Raw genomic sequence first — 15144 nt, 5'->3', positions numbered from 1 at the left:
AGAAGAGAGAGAGACTGCGAGAAGGAGAGAGAGAGACTGCGAGAAGGAGAGAGAGAGACTGCGAGAAGGAGAGAGAGAGACTGCGAGAAGGAGAGAGAGAGACTGCGAGAAGGAGAGAGAGAGACTGCGAGAAGGAGAGAGAGAGACTGCGAGGAGAGAGCAGCTATACAGTACTGACCCGCATGCGCGCCTCTCACCTCCTTGCTTGCTCCCATTCATTTTATTTGAATAAAGCCTACTGTATTTATTTTGGTTACAAATGCATTATTTACATCAGTTATGCACATATATGATGTTTGCAGTACAGTACATGTATTGTAAAGTGGAAAAAAGGTAGTGCTTCACTTTAAGTACATTTTCACTTTACATACATGCTCCGGTCCCATTGTGTATGTTAAAGCGGGGTATGCCTGTACTACATTTTTTTTCTCAACTTTATTGCCATTTTTGAATGAGTTTTAATGTACTGAGCATCCTTTGATTTCTATAGCAGGTTTTAGCCCACCTCCCCAGCAGTGTAAGATCTTTGCAATACTTTCCTGTTTGTGATACTTTGTTGCCAATATTCCCTGCAGTTTGGATTGCAAACCGTAACAATAGATAATGTTACCTTAGTCATTTAAGAATATATTGTATCTGCCAAGTTAGGATCTTTGCTGATCGATCATGGGAGAACTAATCGATCAGCAGCTTAGGTAATTCGTTTTAAATATAAGTACTTTAAGGCTGCATATATTATAACTCTCAAAAGATATACTTCACACTGATGATACCCATTAAGTTTGAAACATGTCTGTGAATGGTTTATCTGGCTTTGCATCTGATTCCCATACTGTACTTTAAAGCTGTGTTAACAGCGAGCATTAGCTTATATGGGCTCCATGTAACAATGGTTTTTCAGACAAAAGGTGACACATTGTGTGCTCATTTGCATGTCATTTCCCAGAATCCCTTGCTGCAGTGGAACACTGTATGCTGGGGACAATGGTGAAAGGCAGGGTTGTAGACCTGCCTAAGACATGTGAATGTGCTCACAAGGGATCTTTTTACTTGGTGTGTGTATATTCTAAATTGTGTATTGTGTGTGTGTATATTCTAAATTGTGAATTGTAATGAACTGCATGTACAACTGGCACTACAGAACATTAAAATATTCATTACAAGCTGCTCATATTTGTGCATATTATTATGTTTATTCAATCATAAGATAGTGACATTTTATTTTAGATATTGAACCAGACTAACTTTAGTTTACCATACCTGGATGTGATCAGTAAAAAATTAACAATATTTAAAATCGTTAACCTCTTCTGTGTGCCATTGACTTGTGCAACATTACTGATCAATGAAGGATTTAGGACTTTTATTATTTTTAGTATTTGTTTAAATGAATATAGCACCACCCATGTATGCAATGCATGACGGAGATACTATACAAAACATTAGACAGAGAAAATAGTACAAATGGATAAGTACATATAAACATAAAAGTAAGCATTGAGAGGAGTTCCCACCCAGAAGATCGCTTACATTTTTTAAGCTTTACAGCAAATATGACTTGGTTTCAAATAAAACGATTTTAAAGAAGCACACGTTTTGTTTTCTAGTGGTCTATAAAGATGAACAATGGCAGCGCCGAGTCTCTTGCGCAGTACAAAGTGAACATGACTCAAGTAGCACCTGTTTTGGAACAATTAACAGATGTTAGTGACGTTTATTGGATCTTACAAGGTAAACAAAATGTGTACTTTATGTATGAATGTATGCATATGTGTATAATATAGGATTTAATACAAGTCAGTCACTTTTACAAAAAACAATTTGCATTCAAACATATAAAAGAGATTTGAAAAGAAAAATGGAGGTGTTTCTGGGGGCAGTAGCACTGTACACCTAGGCCTAGATTTACTACACAGAGATTGAGCATTATTGAAGAAAAAGTTTGGCGGTTAACAGTCAAAATGAAACTACAAGGGCTGCTAGGTAAGTTCTAATAAAAATGTATTGGCGCATGTTGCACAAGAATAAAAAAACAAAGCAACACAGCACAGTTTCATTATGCTGTGCAAAGATACAGGCTCGCAGGGTTTTTGGAAGCGCTGTCCTGTTTGTTTTCACAAACTACTTTCTCTCTTCCGGACATGAGCATTAATCTATTTTACTGTATGTGTATTCCACTAAATAGCCTTTGTACACCTTTTGCCAAGATCTATTAAGTGTCCACTAGAGGAAGATATTACTCATACACAGGGCCTCATTCAGAAAGCCTCGATAAGGCCCTTATCGAGCACTTATCGACCAAAATGGTCGATAACGGCCTGTATCGACGCAAAATTTTATGATCCAAAGAAAATCGCCAATTGAGCGGCGATCAGCCGCTTATCGACCATTTTCGGAAGGATCATAAACTCGCGCGATTCAGATACCCGCGAGTCGGCTGTTGCGGCCTATCGCAGCCCAGCGCAGCCCTAAAAGGCGTTCTTCTCCCCAAATCCAATACACCACAAAATGTAGGTAGATTGGTGGGGAGATGCCTCGATGAGCTGCGATGTGTCGGGACTTAGAAAAAATCAGGCCCTTTTCCTGCCTCGGATTGATGCCGGGGTCTCCGGAGCTGATGGCTATTAATAGCAGCACCGGAGCCCCCCGGCATGCATCCGATGCAGGAAAAATGCATTTACAGCAACTTCATTACCGTAGCGGCTAACCGCTAAGGCAATGAAGATGTTAAACACCCGTGCCAGGCTTACTGTGGCTAGCGAGGGTGGGTGAAGGGGGAATTTGGCCCTTCTTTGCTTTTGTATTTGAAATTATTTCACAGCAATTCAGAACGATAATCCTTGTAGATAGTTCTTACCTCATTTATGTTTCTTAGATCCTGTACATGAACAATTGTTACGTGAAAGTCGCAAAATGATCACTAACGAAAGGATTGATGCATATAATCAAGTTGCAGTTGGAGTATTAAATGGTACCAGTAGAAATTCTAAATCAAAAATTAAGATGTTCAGTGTTTCTAAACTGATCTCAGAAGAAACCATCATGGAATCGTTGGATGGTCTTCATCTCCCAGAGTCCAGCAGAGATATTGTAAGTACCTTTAAGTGTTCAACAGTAAGTGGCTTTGGCCTGCAATATTTATTATCATCCCTTAAATCAGGGGTGCGCTAACTGGGGGGCACAAAATTTTCTGGGGGGAAGGGCACGGTGTATACAGAGGCCCCATACTCTTCCCCACAACATCGCCATGACAACGCGGAGTCAAGACTGTGGGGTCAAATGGCAACATGACGTTGTGACGTCAAATGATGCCAGAGAAAAGGTAATGGGGGAAGAGCAGGCAGGGGGGCACAAACCAAAAAGTTTGCACACCCCTGCATTCAGTGATTCAAGTCAATATTTTAGAACATTTAACTTCTCCCTACTGTCTTCTACAGTCCCAAAGATCGCCAAATTTACAACATAAGAATAACCTTTCTTCCACAGGTAAAGAAAACTGTCATACAAATACATACTGTATGTAGCAGACATTATTCCACCGCTTGCAATCTCCCGCAGGAAAAGTAGCGCATTAGCCCGGCCCTCCTTTGCCACGTGGTTGATTCAAGACAATGGCCAACTCTCCTGCTGGCACGTTGTTTAGGTCCCTCAGCAAGTCACTAGCAAGTGCAATAACGTCTGCTACATCTGTAGGTTATTTTGCAGTTAATAGAGTGCATGCAGCTTTTAATTCTATGAATCTGATCTGTTTAATGAGAGTATCCTTTATTTTTTAACAGAGTGCCATGGTTCTCATGAATGCATACTGCAACAAAATCATAAGACCCATTGATGGTTCCTGCTGCCAGCCTATTCCTCCTCTGACCATCATACAGAAATTAGCCGCATGTTTTTTTACTTTATCTATTGTTGGTTATGCATCGCTCACCTTAATTCAACGTAATAAACATCGGAAGAACAACAAGCTATGCACTGACCTAGAAAGTGGTGAAGAGAAGAAGCCAGCCACTGCCACACCTGTAGCCTCGTGCCCAGAGATTCTTCTAGTGTCGTTCTGCAAACTTGGCCTCATTATGGCCTATTTCTACTTTTGTGATAGAGCCAACCTATTTATGAAGGAAAACAAATTTTATACACACTCTTCTTTTTTCATACCGCTCATCTATATCCTTGTTTTGGGTGTGTTTTACATTGAAAACACTAGAGAGGTAATGTGTCTATTTTATATATTTATTTAATTATTATTACAAATCGCTGTCTACTGGGGTGCATGTACAGAATATTTGAAAATTGATACAACTCTAACATGCAATTTAAGGTGGAAATAAAATGTCGTTGTGGAGTTTGAGTTCCAAAGGGCGGGGAAATAGTTTCAGGCCTGGAGAATCCTGCTTGTGCAGCCAACACAACATAGACAAACAAATTCTTCAAAATGCATTTTAAAGGATTTGATTGTGGAGTTTGATCCTATCCAGTTTTATGAGCATTTAAACAACAATAATAATAATACATGGTCAGAAAAAGTTTAAAGGGGATATTGTTGACCTTGGTGAAGTTAGAAGAAAAGGTGATGGCCTCATTGAGCTGAAACGCAGACACCTATTCTACTACAGAAGTACAGATAATGGAAAAATCCATGGAGTAGGCTTCTTCATTAACGAGATGGAGAAACAACATTGTGGCGTATGAATGATCATCAGAAAAAGCAGCCAAAATCGTCATTAAGTTGCCAATACAGATACAGCCTTCAAATAATTTATGTATATGCCCCAACATCAAGTCACACAGACAATGAAATCAACCAACTTAACAAGAAAGGAAATTATCACCTAAAGATAACGTTATAGGAGATTTCAATGTAAAAATTGCGCCCATCGGAAAGACAAAGCATCAGTTGGTAAGTATGGTTACGGTAACAGGAATGAATGTGGGGACAGGTTGGTAGAATTGCAGAATGTCAAAACTTCATCAAAAAGATTGAATTAATTCATCAACAAGAATCTAAATAGAAACTGGACATGGAATGGACCTAATGGAATCAAGAATTAAATGGGCTATATCCTAACTAACAAGTAACACGTGATTGGAAGACTGCGCAGTCCTTAACTTTGTTGACTCAGGGAGTGATTATCAATTGGGTCACAAAAAATGACATCTGAATGCGAAGTTGGATAGAAGAAAACTGGTTAAAAATAAGGCAAAACAATCCACATCAATAACCTCAAGAATAAAGCAGAGAATTTCAAGTAGAACTGGAAAATTTCTTCAGCGTGCTTGAAATGCATGAGGACACGTTAACAAACTATTGTGAAGATTGTAGTTGAAAAGCACAGGAAAACCTGGAGGGATCGCAATAAAAACCATATCTAATGCGACAAAACAATTAATGAAATGACTACAAGAAATTAATCAATCCCAAGACACAGGAATTACAAATGGATGTGTAGGCAAGACAATCCGCAAACATAACTGGAGATGTAAGGAAATGTAACTAGACTATTGAAGATAACAAAAGCTTTAAATAAGACAAAGCAGCGATTTATGGTTTGAAAAAAGCAATAAAAGACTGTACACTTATCATAAAGGCAGTTGAATACTTCTATGTAATTGTATGCAAACACAGATAACACAGGGCATAATCCAGCAGAGGGCAAGTGAGAAGAAACCACCAATGTACCATGCTTCCTTCAGGAATAAGTGGCAAACTCAATAAAATCCATGAAAAGTGCGATGGTTCAAGGGTAAGTTGGAATTACAACTGACATTTTGAAAGAAGCTAGGGAAGAAGTAAAATGAATCATTGCAAAACTCTTAACATGCTGCTACAAGAACAGGAACATTTCAGAACAAGGGAGTAATGCCATAGTTATCCTCATCTACAAGAAAGGAGACAAAGAAGACCTCGTGAACTACAGACTAATCAGTCTACTTCCAATCACTTAAAAGGTTTTTATAAAAAATACACACTAATTGGCTACAACAGCACCCCTGAAGAAGCGACACCCTAGTCGTGAAACGCGTAGGATGAAGGGTTAACACAGGAGGGGCCTCGGAGATCCCTCAGCTGTGAACGGGGATTTCACTCAGAGAAGCTGGCCGGCGAACGCGACCGGAGAGGTGATGCGGAGCAGCTGATATAGCACATCCACAGCATAATGAATAAACCGGCCTGGGATCCACAAACACACCGAGACCATCTGTATACCAGTGCTACTTCAATTTCTATTTTCACATATGCATGAAGGCACTGCAAAAATCACAAAGGATTTTCCAAGGACACCCACCTATGACGGGTTTGATTTCATAGATCAATTGTGTGATTAACTGTTTAAGCGCCATAAGTCTTTTTTTCCAAGGATTTCACAGTAAACACAACACGGTGGACCACATCCAAATCATACAAGAAGGGATTTCCTGACGTAATGAATACGATCTACCAGCCTACGATTGGTAGATTACGTGAAAGCTTTTGATTCCGTCTACACCTCAGTGGTCCTAGATGCCTTCAAGAAGACAGTGTTGAAGATACGTACATCGATATTAAAAATAATATGAGAATGCAACTTCAACTATTCGATTACATGAAGATACAAGCAAGATATGGATCAGCCAGGGATTGTGGCAGGGAGGCACCATGTCACCAAAGCTTTTTCACCGCAACACTGGAAGAATTATTTAAGACATTAGATTGGGAATTAAAAGGAATCAAAATCAAGTGTATATTTGCATCACCTATGATTTGCAGATGACATTGTTATTTTTGCCAAAAGTCCAGAAGACTTCTAGCAGCAAACTGGAGAACTCACTGAAGCATGTAAGAACGTCGGCCTCCATATGACTCTTGGCAAGACCAAATAACTGTTCAATAAATGTGTAAACTCTGCCAAGATCGAAATAAATGAAATAGAACTAAAAGAAATCGAAGACTATCTCTACCTTGGACCTCTACAATGGATGGGAACCTTTTCAATTAAATTAAAAGGAGAATGAAGATGGGATGGAGCGCATTTGGAAGAAACAAGACAATATTTTAAGGTAACCTTCCACGGTGCCTGAAGACGAAAGTTTTTTTCGACCAGTGTATTCTTCCTGTGCTCACGTATGGATGTGAAATTTGGACCCTAAATGCAAAGATAATTTAGAAACTTCAGACAACGCAAAGAAGTATGGAGAGATGTATGCTTGGTATTTCCCAACAAGATGGGTTTCTAATCCATTCATTACTTTTCCTAACAAAAGTCTGTGATGTGGGCCGAACAGATCACAAGACGAAATGATCATAGTTGGACAAAGATGGTACTCTACTAAATTCCAAGATAGATTAAAAGACCAAGAAGACGACCAAAAATAAGATGGGAGGATGAAATACGAATATTTGTTGGAGAAACATGGAGAGGCTGGCAACCGCAGGGAGGCCTTAATCCAGCAGTGGATCGACAAGGGCTGATGATATGTAATCTAAATATATAATATTATTAATCAAATTCTGGAATGGATCAAATTACATATATTCTGGAATAGTACAGTATATCTGTTTGAATGTTTACTAAAATATTTTTTGTATCCAAACGAACTTTTGTATAAATGCTTAAACATTGATTTTCTCTTTCATTTTGTTTTGTAGACTTCGTATTTCTTATTTTAAATTGCTGAAATAGTAGAGAGAAAAAATCTTCAGGTTTCAGTGTTAAGCTAAATGAGACTTAAGTCTATATTTTTTTAAACTATGTTAGGTCGTAAAACACAATTCTGTGTCAGAAGGTGTCTTACAGCATAGCACAGCTTGGTAAATATGGGCCGTAATGTTGAACAGAAGGTAATTTGTACAAAATGTAACAACAGATTGAGAATAGGGGTGATGAGATTCAAAATCCCTGACTTCAAGAAATTAGTAGCTCAATTTACAACCTGATAACAGCATTAAAATTGGCAACAGCGCTCTATTTTAAACCATTCTTTACAAAAATATTGATTTTCTTTTTTGAAGGAGCTCTGAATGTTCCACAGAATTGATTTTTTTTTTTTTTAATGTTGTGCTTTATGAGAACAGCAGGCTTTCCATCCTCACAGTTTCTGCTTATGGAAGTCTCACATCACGCTCTGTAATTTAGATGTAGACAGTTTAAAGTTTAGTTAGCAGTGTAACAATATCTATGTGTTGGGACATTGTGTAATACGTGGGAAGAAGGATCTCCGGTTCACTTTTTCACCATGTAGAATAGAGCAGGTAGGGAGACACATTGGTTTGGATAAAACAATATACTGTACTACTATAGTACATTTATTTTATACTGCATTATACCTCTGTACTACCATATTCTATATAAGAGAATAAGTGCTTAAGATGTAAGGCCCAGATCAACACAAGGGTGGTACGCTTTAGCACACCTCGGCTCCCATTTAATGAATTGGAGTAAAGACATGCTAAAGTTTAGTACCCTTTTGTGGATTTGTGCCCAAATTACTATTTTCCTGTATAGACATATGAACTGGACTATTTGCAGATCTGGGGGTCCCCTGCTCAAGATATTCGCTTTTTTTCAGTAAATTACAAAAAAAAAACAGACGGCTATATCTCTGGGAACAGGCATTCCGACGCAAGTTGATTATGTTGAGCCCAAATAAGGTTAAAAACTCACAGAAAATAATACATGAAGCAGCATGGATTACTGCATTCAGAGGCACATGCCCTAATCAGAAGACCAGTCTTCCTGTTCTATGTGTGGGCATATGGTTTTACTAATCAATGAAATAAGGAAGAGGAATGGAATATGTTCAAGTGAAAGTATGACCACAGGCCTTTTAAAATCTGATGCTTGGTTGCCTCCAATATTGACTTATTTTGTTTTGTTGCAGACTAAATTTTTAAACCGGGAACAAACCGATGAATGGAAAGGATGGATGCAACTTGTCATATTAATCTATCATATCTCTGGAGCAAGCTCTGTAAGTGAATTTGTTGCTGGTGCAAAATTCTACATTTCCTACCAACATAGGTTTTATTTTTCACACATATTAAAGGTTTCTTTCACCCCATGGCTGCCAGAAGGGTTAAAGATAGCACTTGTGTTACAAATAAAACATTATTTGGGGCCACACAAGGTCTAATTGATGAGCACTTTTGGTCCCCTTTTGAAGCATAACGCTGCTTTGTATGGATATATATCCAACAGCATAAGATGTGAAGGACAAGTGCGGCCATGGAAAGCAGATACTGTACTGTAAATACTTTATAGAGTGTAGTGTGTAATAATCAGAGCTCAAGTATTACACCCACATTACCCCTCAACCAACAGTGCTTGAAATATAGCCCAGAACAGGTTATGCAGCTCTCACAGAATTTAAATCCCCGGTAATAACCAGGTCCGCTTTCCCAGGGCCTAGGACAAGAGTCTCCAACCAGCTGAAGTTGGCCCTGTGAGTCCCACCCACCTCTCTTTCTCTTACACCCCAATCCCTGTCTTCCACCACCCCCCACCTAGTCACTCTCCCACTAGGGTCTCTCCATTCTGTATTGCCCCCCAGTCACTCTCCCCTCTGTTTTTCTCCACCCCAGTCACTCTCCCCTCTGTATCCCCCCCCCCCCCCATTTCACTCTTACCTCTGTATTTCTCCCCCAAGTCACTCACCCCCATTTGTATTTCTCCCCCCACCCCAGTCACTCGGAGGTGAAGTTGGGCCTGACTTCCTGGGGGGCCAAACTTACGGCATTGAGCTGATGCAACTGGGGGTTGGGAGGGGGGAGCTGGGGCCCCCAGGACACGGCGGCCCCCTGCGGGCTAACACGGATGTTGGGCCTGATCTTTGGTCTGGCCAAACCTTAGCAACAACAGCCAGAGCCACGCCACTGGACCCAAGACACTTCCTCTACTTCTATGCTGAATATTTAAACTTTTTGTTTTGTGAAATTTGTTCTTTTCTAAATGTATCGCTTTCACATAATTGTTTACTGTCCCCCTCCTAGCACGGTAGTCATGTTGATATTCAGTACCTCTTATGTAAACAGTTACAGAGTGCAATGCGACTTGCCTTTTTCTTCTTCTTCTTTAAAGAAAATACTTGTATTTATTCATATGTTCTGATTCTTTTACCCGGTCAGTTTTTGCCTGTGTATATGCACATCCGGGTTCTGGTTGCTGCATATCTGTTCCAGACGGGCTATGGACACTTCTCCTATTTTTGGCTTAAAGGTGATTTTGGAATCTACCGCATTTCCCAGGTACAGTATGAATGCAACTTACTGAACAAAAAAAGAAGCATGCATTGTAATGTTTTTGGAGTAAGATTTATGAAGACTGCATGGATGATGTTGAAGCCTGATCTACATTAGCGCTTTGCACACAAACAAATAATACAAAATTAACTCTGACATACAGTAGTTTATGAGCTGTCAACCAAAAATGGTACAGTTTTTGATATTTATTTTGAAATCACCCATTTGTATTTCAGTATGCTACCTACAGTACCACGATCATTTCCTGCCTGTTACATTGTTCCAGGGTTTATTCTGACTACTTCAATCGATTTAGTTTGTTGAAATTGTATAGAGGAGAGATGTTTCTTCTCATCGGAAATTATGGGGGGTTTCTGCCTGAGGATAAAATGTATATACTTTGTAGTTTTCAACAGGAATGTAAACATTGAAATACTTTATTTAAAAGTGCCATTCATTTTAAATGGGTTTTTTGGGGGGTGGGGGGGGGACATGAAATAGATTCCTGAAACTTGACAAATCTCCTGTCATAAAAGGTTGTTTCCCCACATTTAAATAGACAGTAGTGAATATAGAATAGCTGACATTTTTATTTGGTTTTATCACTGAAGAGTTTACTTCCAACCGATGTCTATTTATCAAAGTCTCTTGGCTGCAAAACTTGGGCAAAACTGAAACGTTTTATCAAAGGAACAAAATACCATTGCTAACAACTAGATTCCTGTTCTTTGATCTGTTTGTTGTTTTTTTTTTATACACTTGGCTATTTTAGCATATCATAGTTATATATGCATGTCTATTAGTAATTGGATTTTACCTAGTCAATTTGGTTAGTGATTGATGCCCTGTCTTTAGAGAGAGAGTGTATATGTTATATATATATATATATATATATATATATATATATATATATATATATTTATATATAAAGTGGTTGACAAATCACCAAAAAATCTACTCGCCACACAAAAAAATCTACTCGCCACCTAGTACTAAACGTGTGCTGCTTGGGCCAATATTTACTCGCCCGGGGGTTAAATCCACTCGCCCGGGGCGAGCAAATGTATAGGTTTGTCGTACACTGTGTATATATATATATATATATATATTTATATATATATTTATTATTATTATTATTATTTTTATCTTTATTTGCTATTTGTCAAATTTTTACAGACCTTTTTTTTTTTATTACCTTGTACTAGGTCATATTCCGTCTCAACTTCTTGGTCATCGTCCTTTGCATTGTGATGGATCGGCCGTATCAGTTCTATTATTTTGTTCCACTAGTAACCTTTTGGTTCATGGTCATCTATGGCTCATTAGCTATCTGGCCGCAGATTATCCAGAAGAAAGCCAATGGTAATACATGTCTTTCTTTTTGCCCATGAAGAATGTCTGTTGTAATTTGATTACTTTATATGGTTTTAATGTGAGTTGAAGACCATTTCACCCAGAAATGTATGTAATGAAAGTGGCACTGCCGATTGTTTTTATACTATTGGGACGCAGGGAGTCTCTGAAGCTGAACCGCATTGGTTTCAGCTCTTGGGAACCCCTGCTTCCCAAGATACTTAAATTGAGCAACCGGCATCATCTTCTGATGCAAGTATCTCGGTGAGCAGGGGGTCCCCGAAGCTGAAATTCATTCCGGTAACTCCTGCTTCCCACCTGGGGGGGGGGGATATAAAAAAGTATAATGTGAGGTTCTGGTTTCTTGCATGCAAATTATGATTTGTTTAATGTTACAGTACAGACTAGCTTTGCCAATAGTTCCCAGAAGAAGGAAATAAGCTGAACATTAGCATTTTATCCATAGTATTCAAAAGCCTGATTGTTACAATTACATTTTACAGCCCAATGTTTTTACTACACATTCCGTAATTGTGTGTGCCTCAAGACCGTCCTTTGAAAGGCTCCTTTACAGAGCCGAAACGTTGATAGTTTTTCAATACACTTTATTTACCTTTCTAAGTCCTGGAGTGCCTGCTTCCATCTTTTCTGTATTCCAGTCCCCAGCGGTTTGCACCGAGGCAAGGTACTATTATCACATACATGCATACATACATACATGTGTGTGTGTAAGCGTTGTATGAACGAAACTCATGCTCCAAACTGCTGCATTCTGTCTCTGCTCAGCTTGCACCGCTATGAGATATCCTCCCTTCTCCTCCTCACTAGTGGTGTTGCACTGTAAGGTGTCCTCCGGCAACCCACAGATGTAAACGAGAGTTCCTGTATGTAGGAGTTCCTAGGTACTCTGGGCAGGACCGCAGCTCTTCACTCCAGGCATTTGTAAGATTACAAGCAACTGTTCGCAAAAAAAAACACGTGACCCTACACGTACACGTTTCATCAGTCTAACGCTGATTTCATCAGGGGGTCCCCAAATTGGAGACCACCTTCCCATGTGTGCAAGCTTTTTATTTCTGACAGCTTGGTGCTAGCTTCTTTTTAAATTAGGTGCTTTAGTGAACCCAATATGTGGATGACGTGCTCAAAAAAAAAAAAAAAAAGCATCTGAACATCATCTTTCTTTAAAATGTTCCAATGTTTCTTTATTATGTCTTTCATTTGGTATACAACTCTGTTGAACAAATTAAACAAAAATATCTTGTATTTTTCTATTATTATTTTTTCTATTTGAATCCTGTAAAATTATATCTCTATTTGGATTTTCCGCTTTTTCATTTGCCATTTTTACATTTTCTCATTGAAAATGTTTCTCTAGAAAAAAAATTTCCAGGATGGATGCCTGTTGAGTTATAAGTTTATAGAGTCATACAATTTCTTGTAAAAATGAAATTATTACTATCCACTGTTTTACAATGACTTTTACTACAGTATCTTCTACAAAGAGATTCAAGTTTAGAAAATCAATCATTTGTCTATCATATTTGTACAGTATGTGTAATCCAAATTACGATCATGCTCTTTTATAAAAATAATAAATTCCTTTAAAGTTAAGTCATCTCCTTCCTAAATAAAAATATCATTGATGTAGTGTCGCCATAGGACCAGCTTTGCACCAAAGGGATTATTGTTAAAAATATAATCGGGCTCCCATAAATATATTCGCATAACTTGGTGCGACACCTTGTGGTCCCCATGACGGTACCACATACCTGTAAACAACAAATATCACTGTTAAACCAAAAAATAATTATGCCACAATACAAACCTGATGCTTTCAGTAATAAAATGTGCTTGTTCTCCTTTTCATTTATTAACTTTTAATAATCAATGTTTAATATCTGAACACCCTGGGTCATGTTTATTACTGGTACACAATGATACCACATCGCATGGCACCCAGAAATAATTCTCTTTCCATGTACCTCAAAAATAGTTAAAACCTGTACATTTACATGCAGTATTCATTTAAAAAAAGAATTTATATACTGTGATAAGTTTAACGTGAATTAATTTATACTGGAAATGAACGGGCTCCCCAGTGGACGCTTTAAATCCTTATGTATTTTCAGTAAAAAATTTAAAAAAAAACATGTAATTTGGAATATATATTTGGTAAAAAATAAAAATCCTCCCTCATCAAGGATACTTAAAAGTCAAAATGTAATGCAGAGGAAATACTCCTGCTCAGCTTGATAGATTACTGTAGTTGTTGATATAAAAATCAAGGTGCATGCAGGAAAGTTAGATACAGGCATACCCCGGTTTAAGGACACTCACTTTAAGCGAGTAAGGACATATCGCCCAATAGGCAAATGGCAGCTCGCGCATGCGCCTTTCAGCACGTCCTGAACATGAATACCGGCTCCCTACCTGTACCGAAGCTGTGCGCAAGCAGGGAGACTATAGAGCCTGTTACACATGCGTTATTTACATCAGTTATGCACGTATATGACGATTGCAGTACAGTACATGCATCGATAAGTATTAAAGGTAGTACTTCACTACATTTTCGCTTTACATACATGTTCTGGAACCATTGCGTACATTATTGCAGGGTAATGCCTGTAGTCATAGAGGCACAAAGGGACAAGTTCTGCATGATTGCACTCAGGACAAGAGTAATGAACACGTTAAAACGTAATACTTTATTCAATAATATACTCAAATAAATATGCACAGAAAAAAAGGACAAGACACACGTTAAGATAAAACGAATGCTCAGTGGGTCTGAGCAGTATTGGAGAGTAGTGGATCAAATAGCTACAGGCTAGATCAGCCGTGTGAGCCGCAGGATCATAGCAGACTTTACATGGCCGATCTAGCTATTTGATACAGTAGTTACTAGCAAGTGTGATCCATAACATGACATGTAAAAAAACAGCTTCTTAGTCATTGGAAACATATAAAACATACCATTATTGCACAGGGTTCCAGTTTGTATGATGTCTCCTGTTTTGTCCACTGCCTTTCTTTGGAGGCTTAATGCTTATGTAATTCTGTAAACCTATTATCATGGGAACACCCCTAACCTTAACTTTTTGGGAATGCTCCGTAATGCTTTCTCACCCCCATCAACAATGGAAGATTCTGTTGTGGTGGGTGGGTCTGAATTTGTTTATAAGTGGTAAATCTTGCAGATCTGCAGTGCGTTACTAGTCTTTTTAAAATTACAAATAATTATTATTTGTGCTATGTGCACGAACTGTGATAAAAACCTTGATATTCACATCTTTTCTGCCGCTAGAGCAAAAACAGAGATAAAAATTTGTATACTTGAAATCTCCTAAACCGAAAAATGTTCTTCTAATCTAAGACATACAGTAAATTAACTAAATCCCATTTGCTTTGTAATTTATTCCCTACAGGAAACTACCTGTGGCATTGTGGCCTACTTTTGAAATTCGCTTTCTTGTTGCTATGCATATGTTTTCTTTTATATTCTCAGGTATGGATTCATTTTTTTCTCACTACACTGCATATTGCATTGATCATTGTCACAAAATTGTGCTAACACT

At 38.3% G+C, this 15144-nt stretch overlaps 1 protein-coding gene across 4 annotated transcripts in view; it reads left to right on the top strand.

The window, feature by feature from the left end:
• Positions 1-15144, top strand: part of CASD1 (CAS1 domain sialic acid O acetyltransferase 1) — a 62305-nt gene that overhangs the window by 35511 nt on the left and 11650 nt on the right. For all 4 annotated transcript variants that reach the window (XM_075587327.1, XM_075587325.1, XM_075587326.1 and 1 more), the window contains exons 7-13: positions 1608-1731; positions 2876-3090; positions 3780-4208; positions 8857-8946; positions 10100-10219; positions 11419-11575; positions 14995-15074. In XM_075587327.1, coding sequence (XP_075443442.1) covers positions 1608-1731; positions 2876-3090; positions 3780-4208; positions 8857-8946; positions 10100-10219; positions 11419-11575; positions 14995-15074 — 1215 coding nt within the window. The remainder of the gene's footprint in view (positions 1-1607; positions 1732-2875; positions 3091-3779; positions 4209-8856; positions 8947-10099; positions 10220-11418; positions 11576-14994; positions 15075-15144) is intronic.

This window comes from Ascaphus truei, chromosome 2 (genome assembly GCF_040206685.1).
Source record: "Ascaphus truei isolate aAscTru1 chromosome 2, aAscTru1.hap1, whole genome shotgun sequence".
NCBI classification, from domain to species: domain Eukaryota; kingdom Metazoa; phylum Chordata; class Amphibia; order Anura; family Ascaphidae; genus Ascaphus; species Ascaphus truei.
This window is presented reverse-complemented; position numbering and strand designations above follow the sequence as displayed.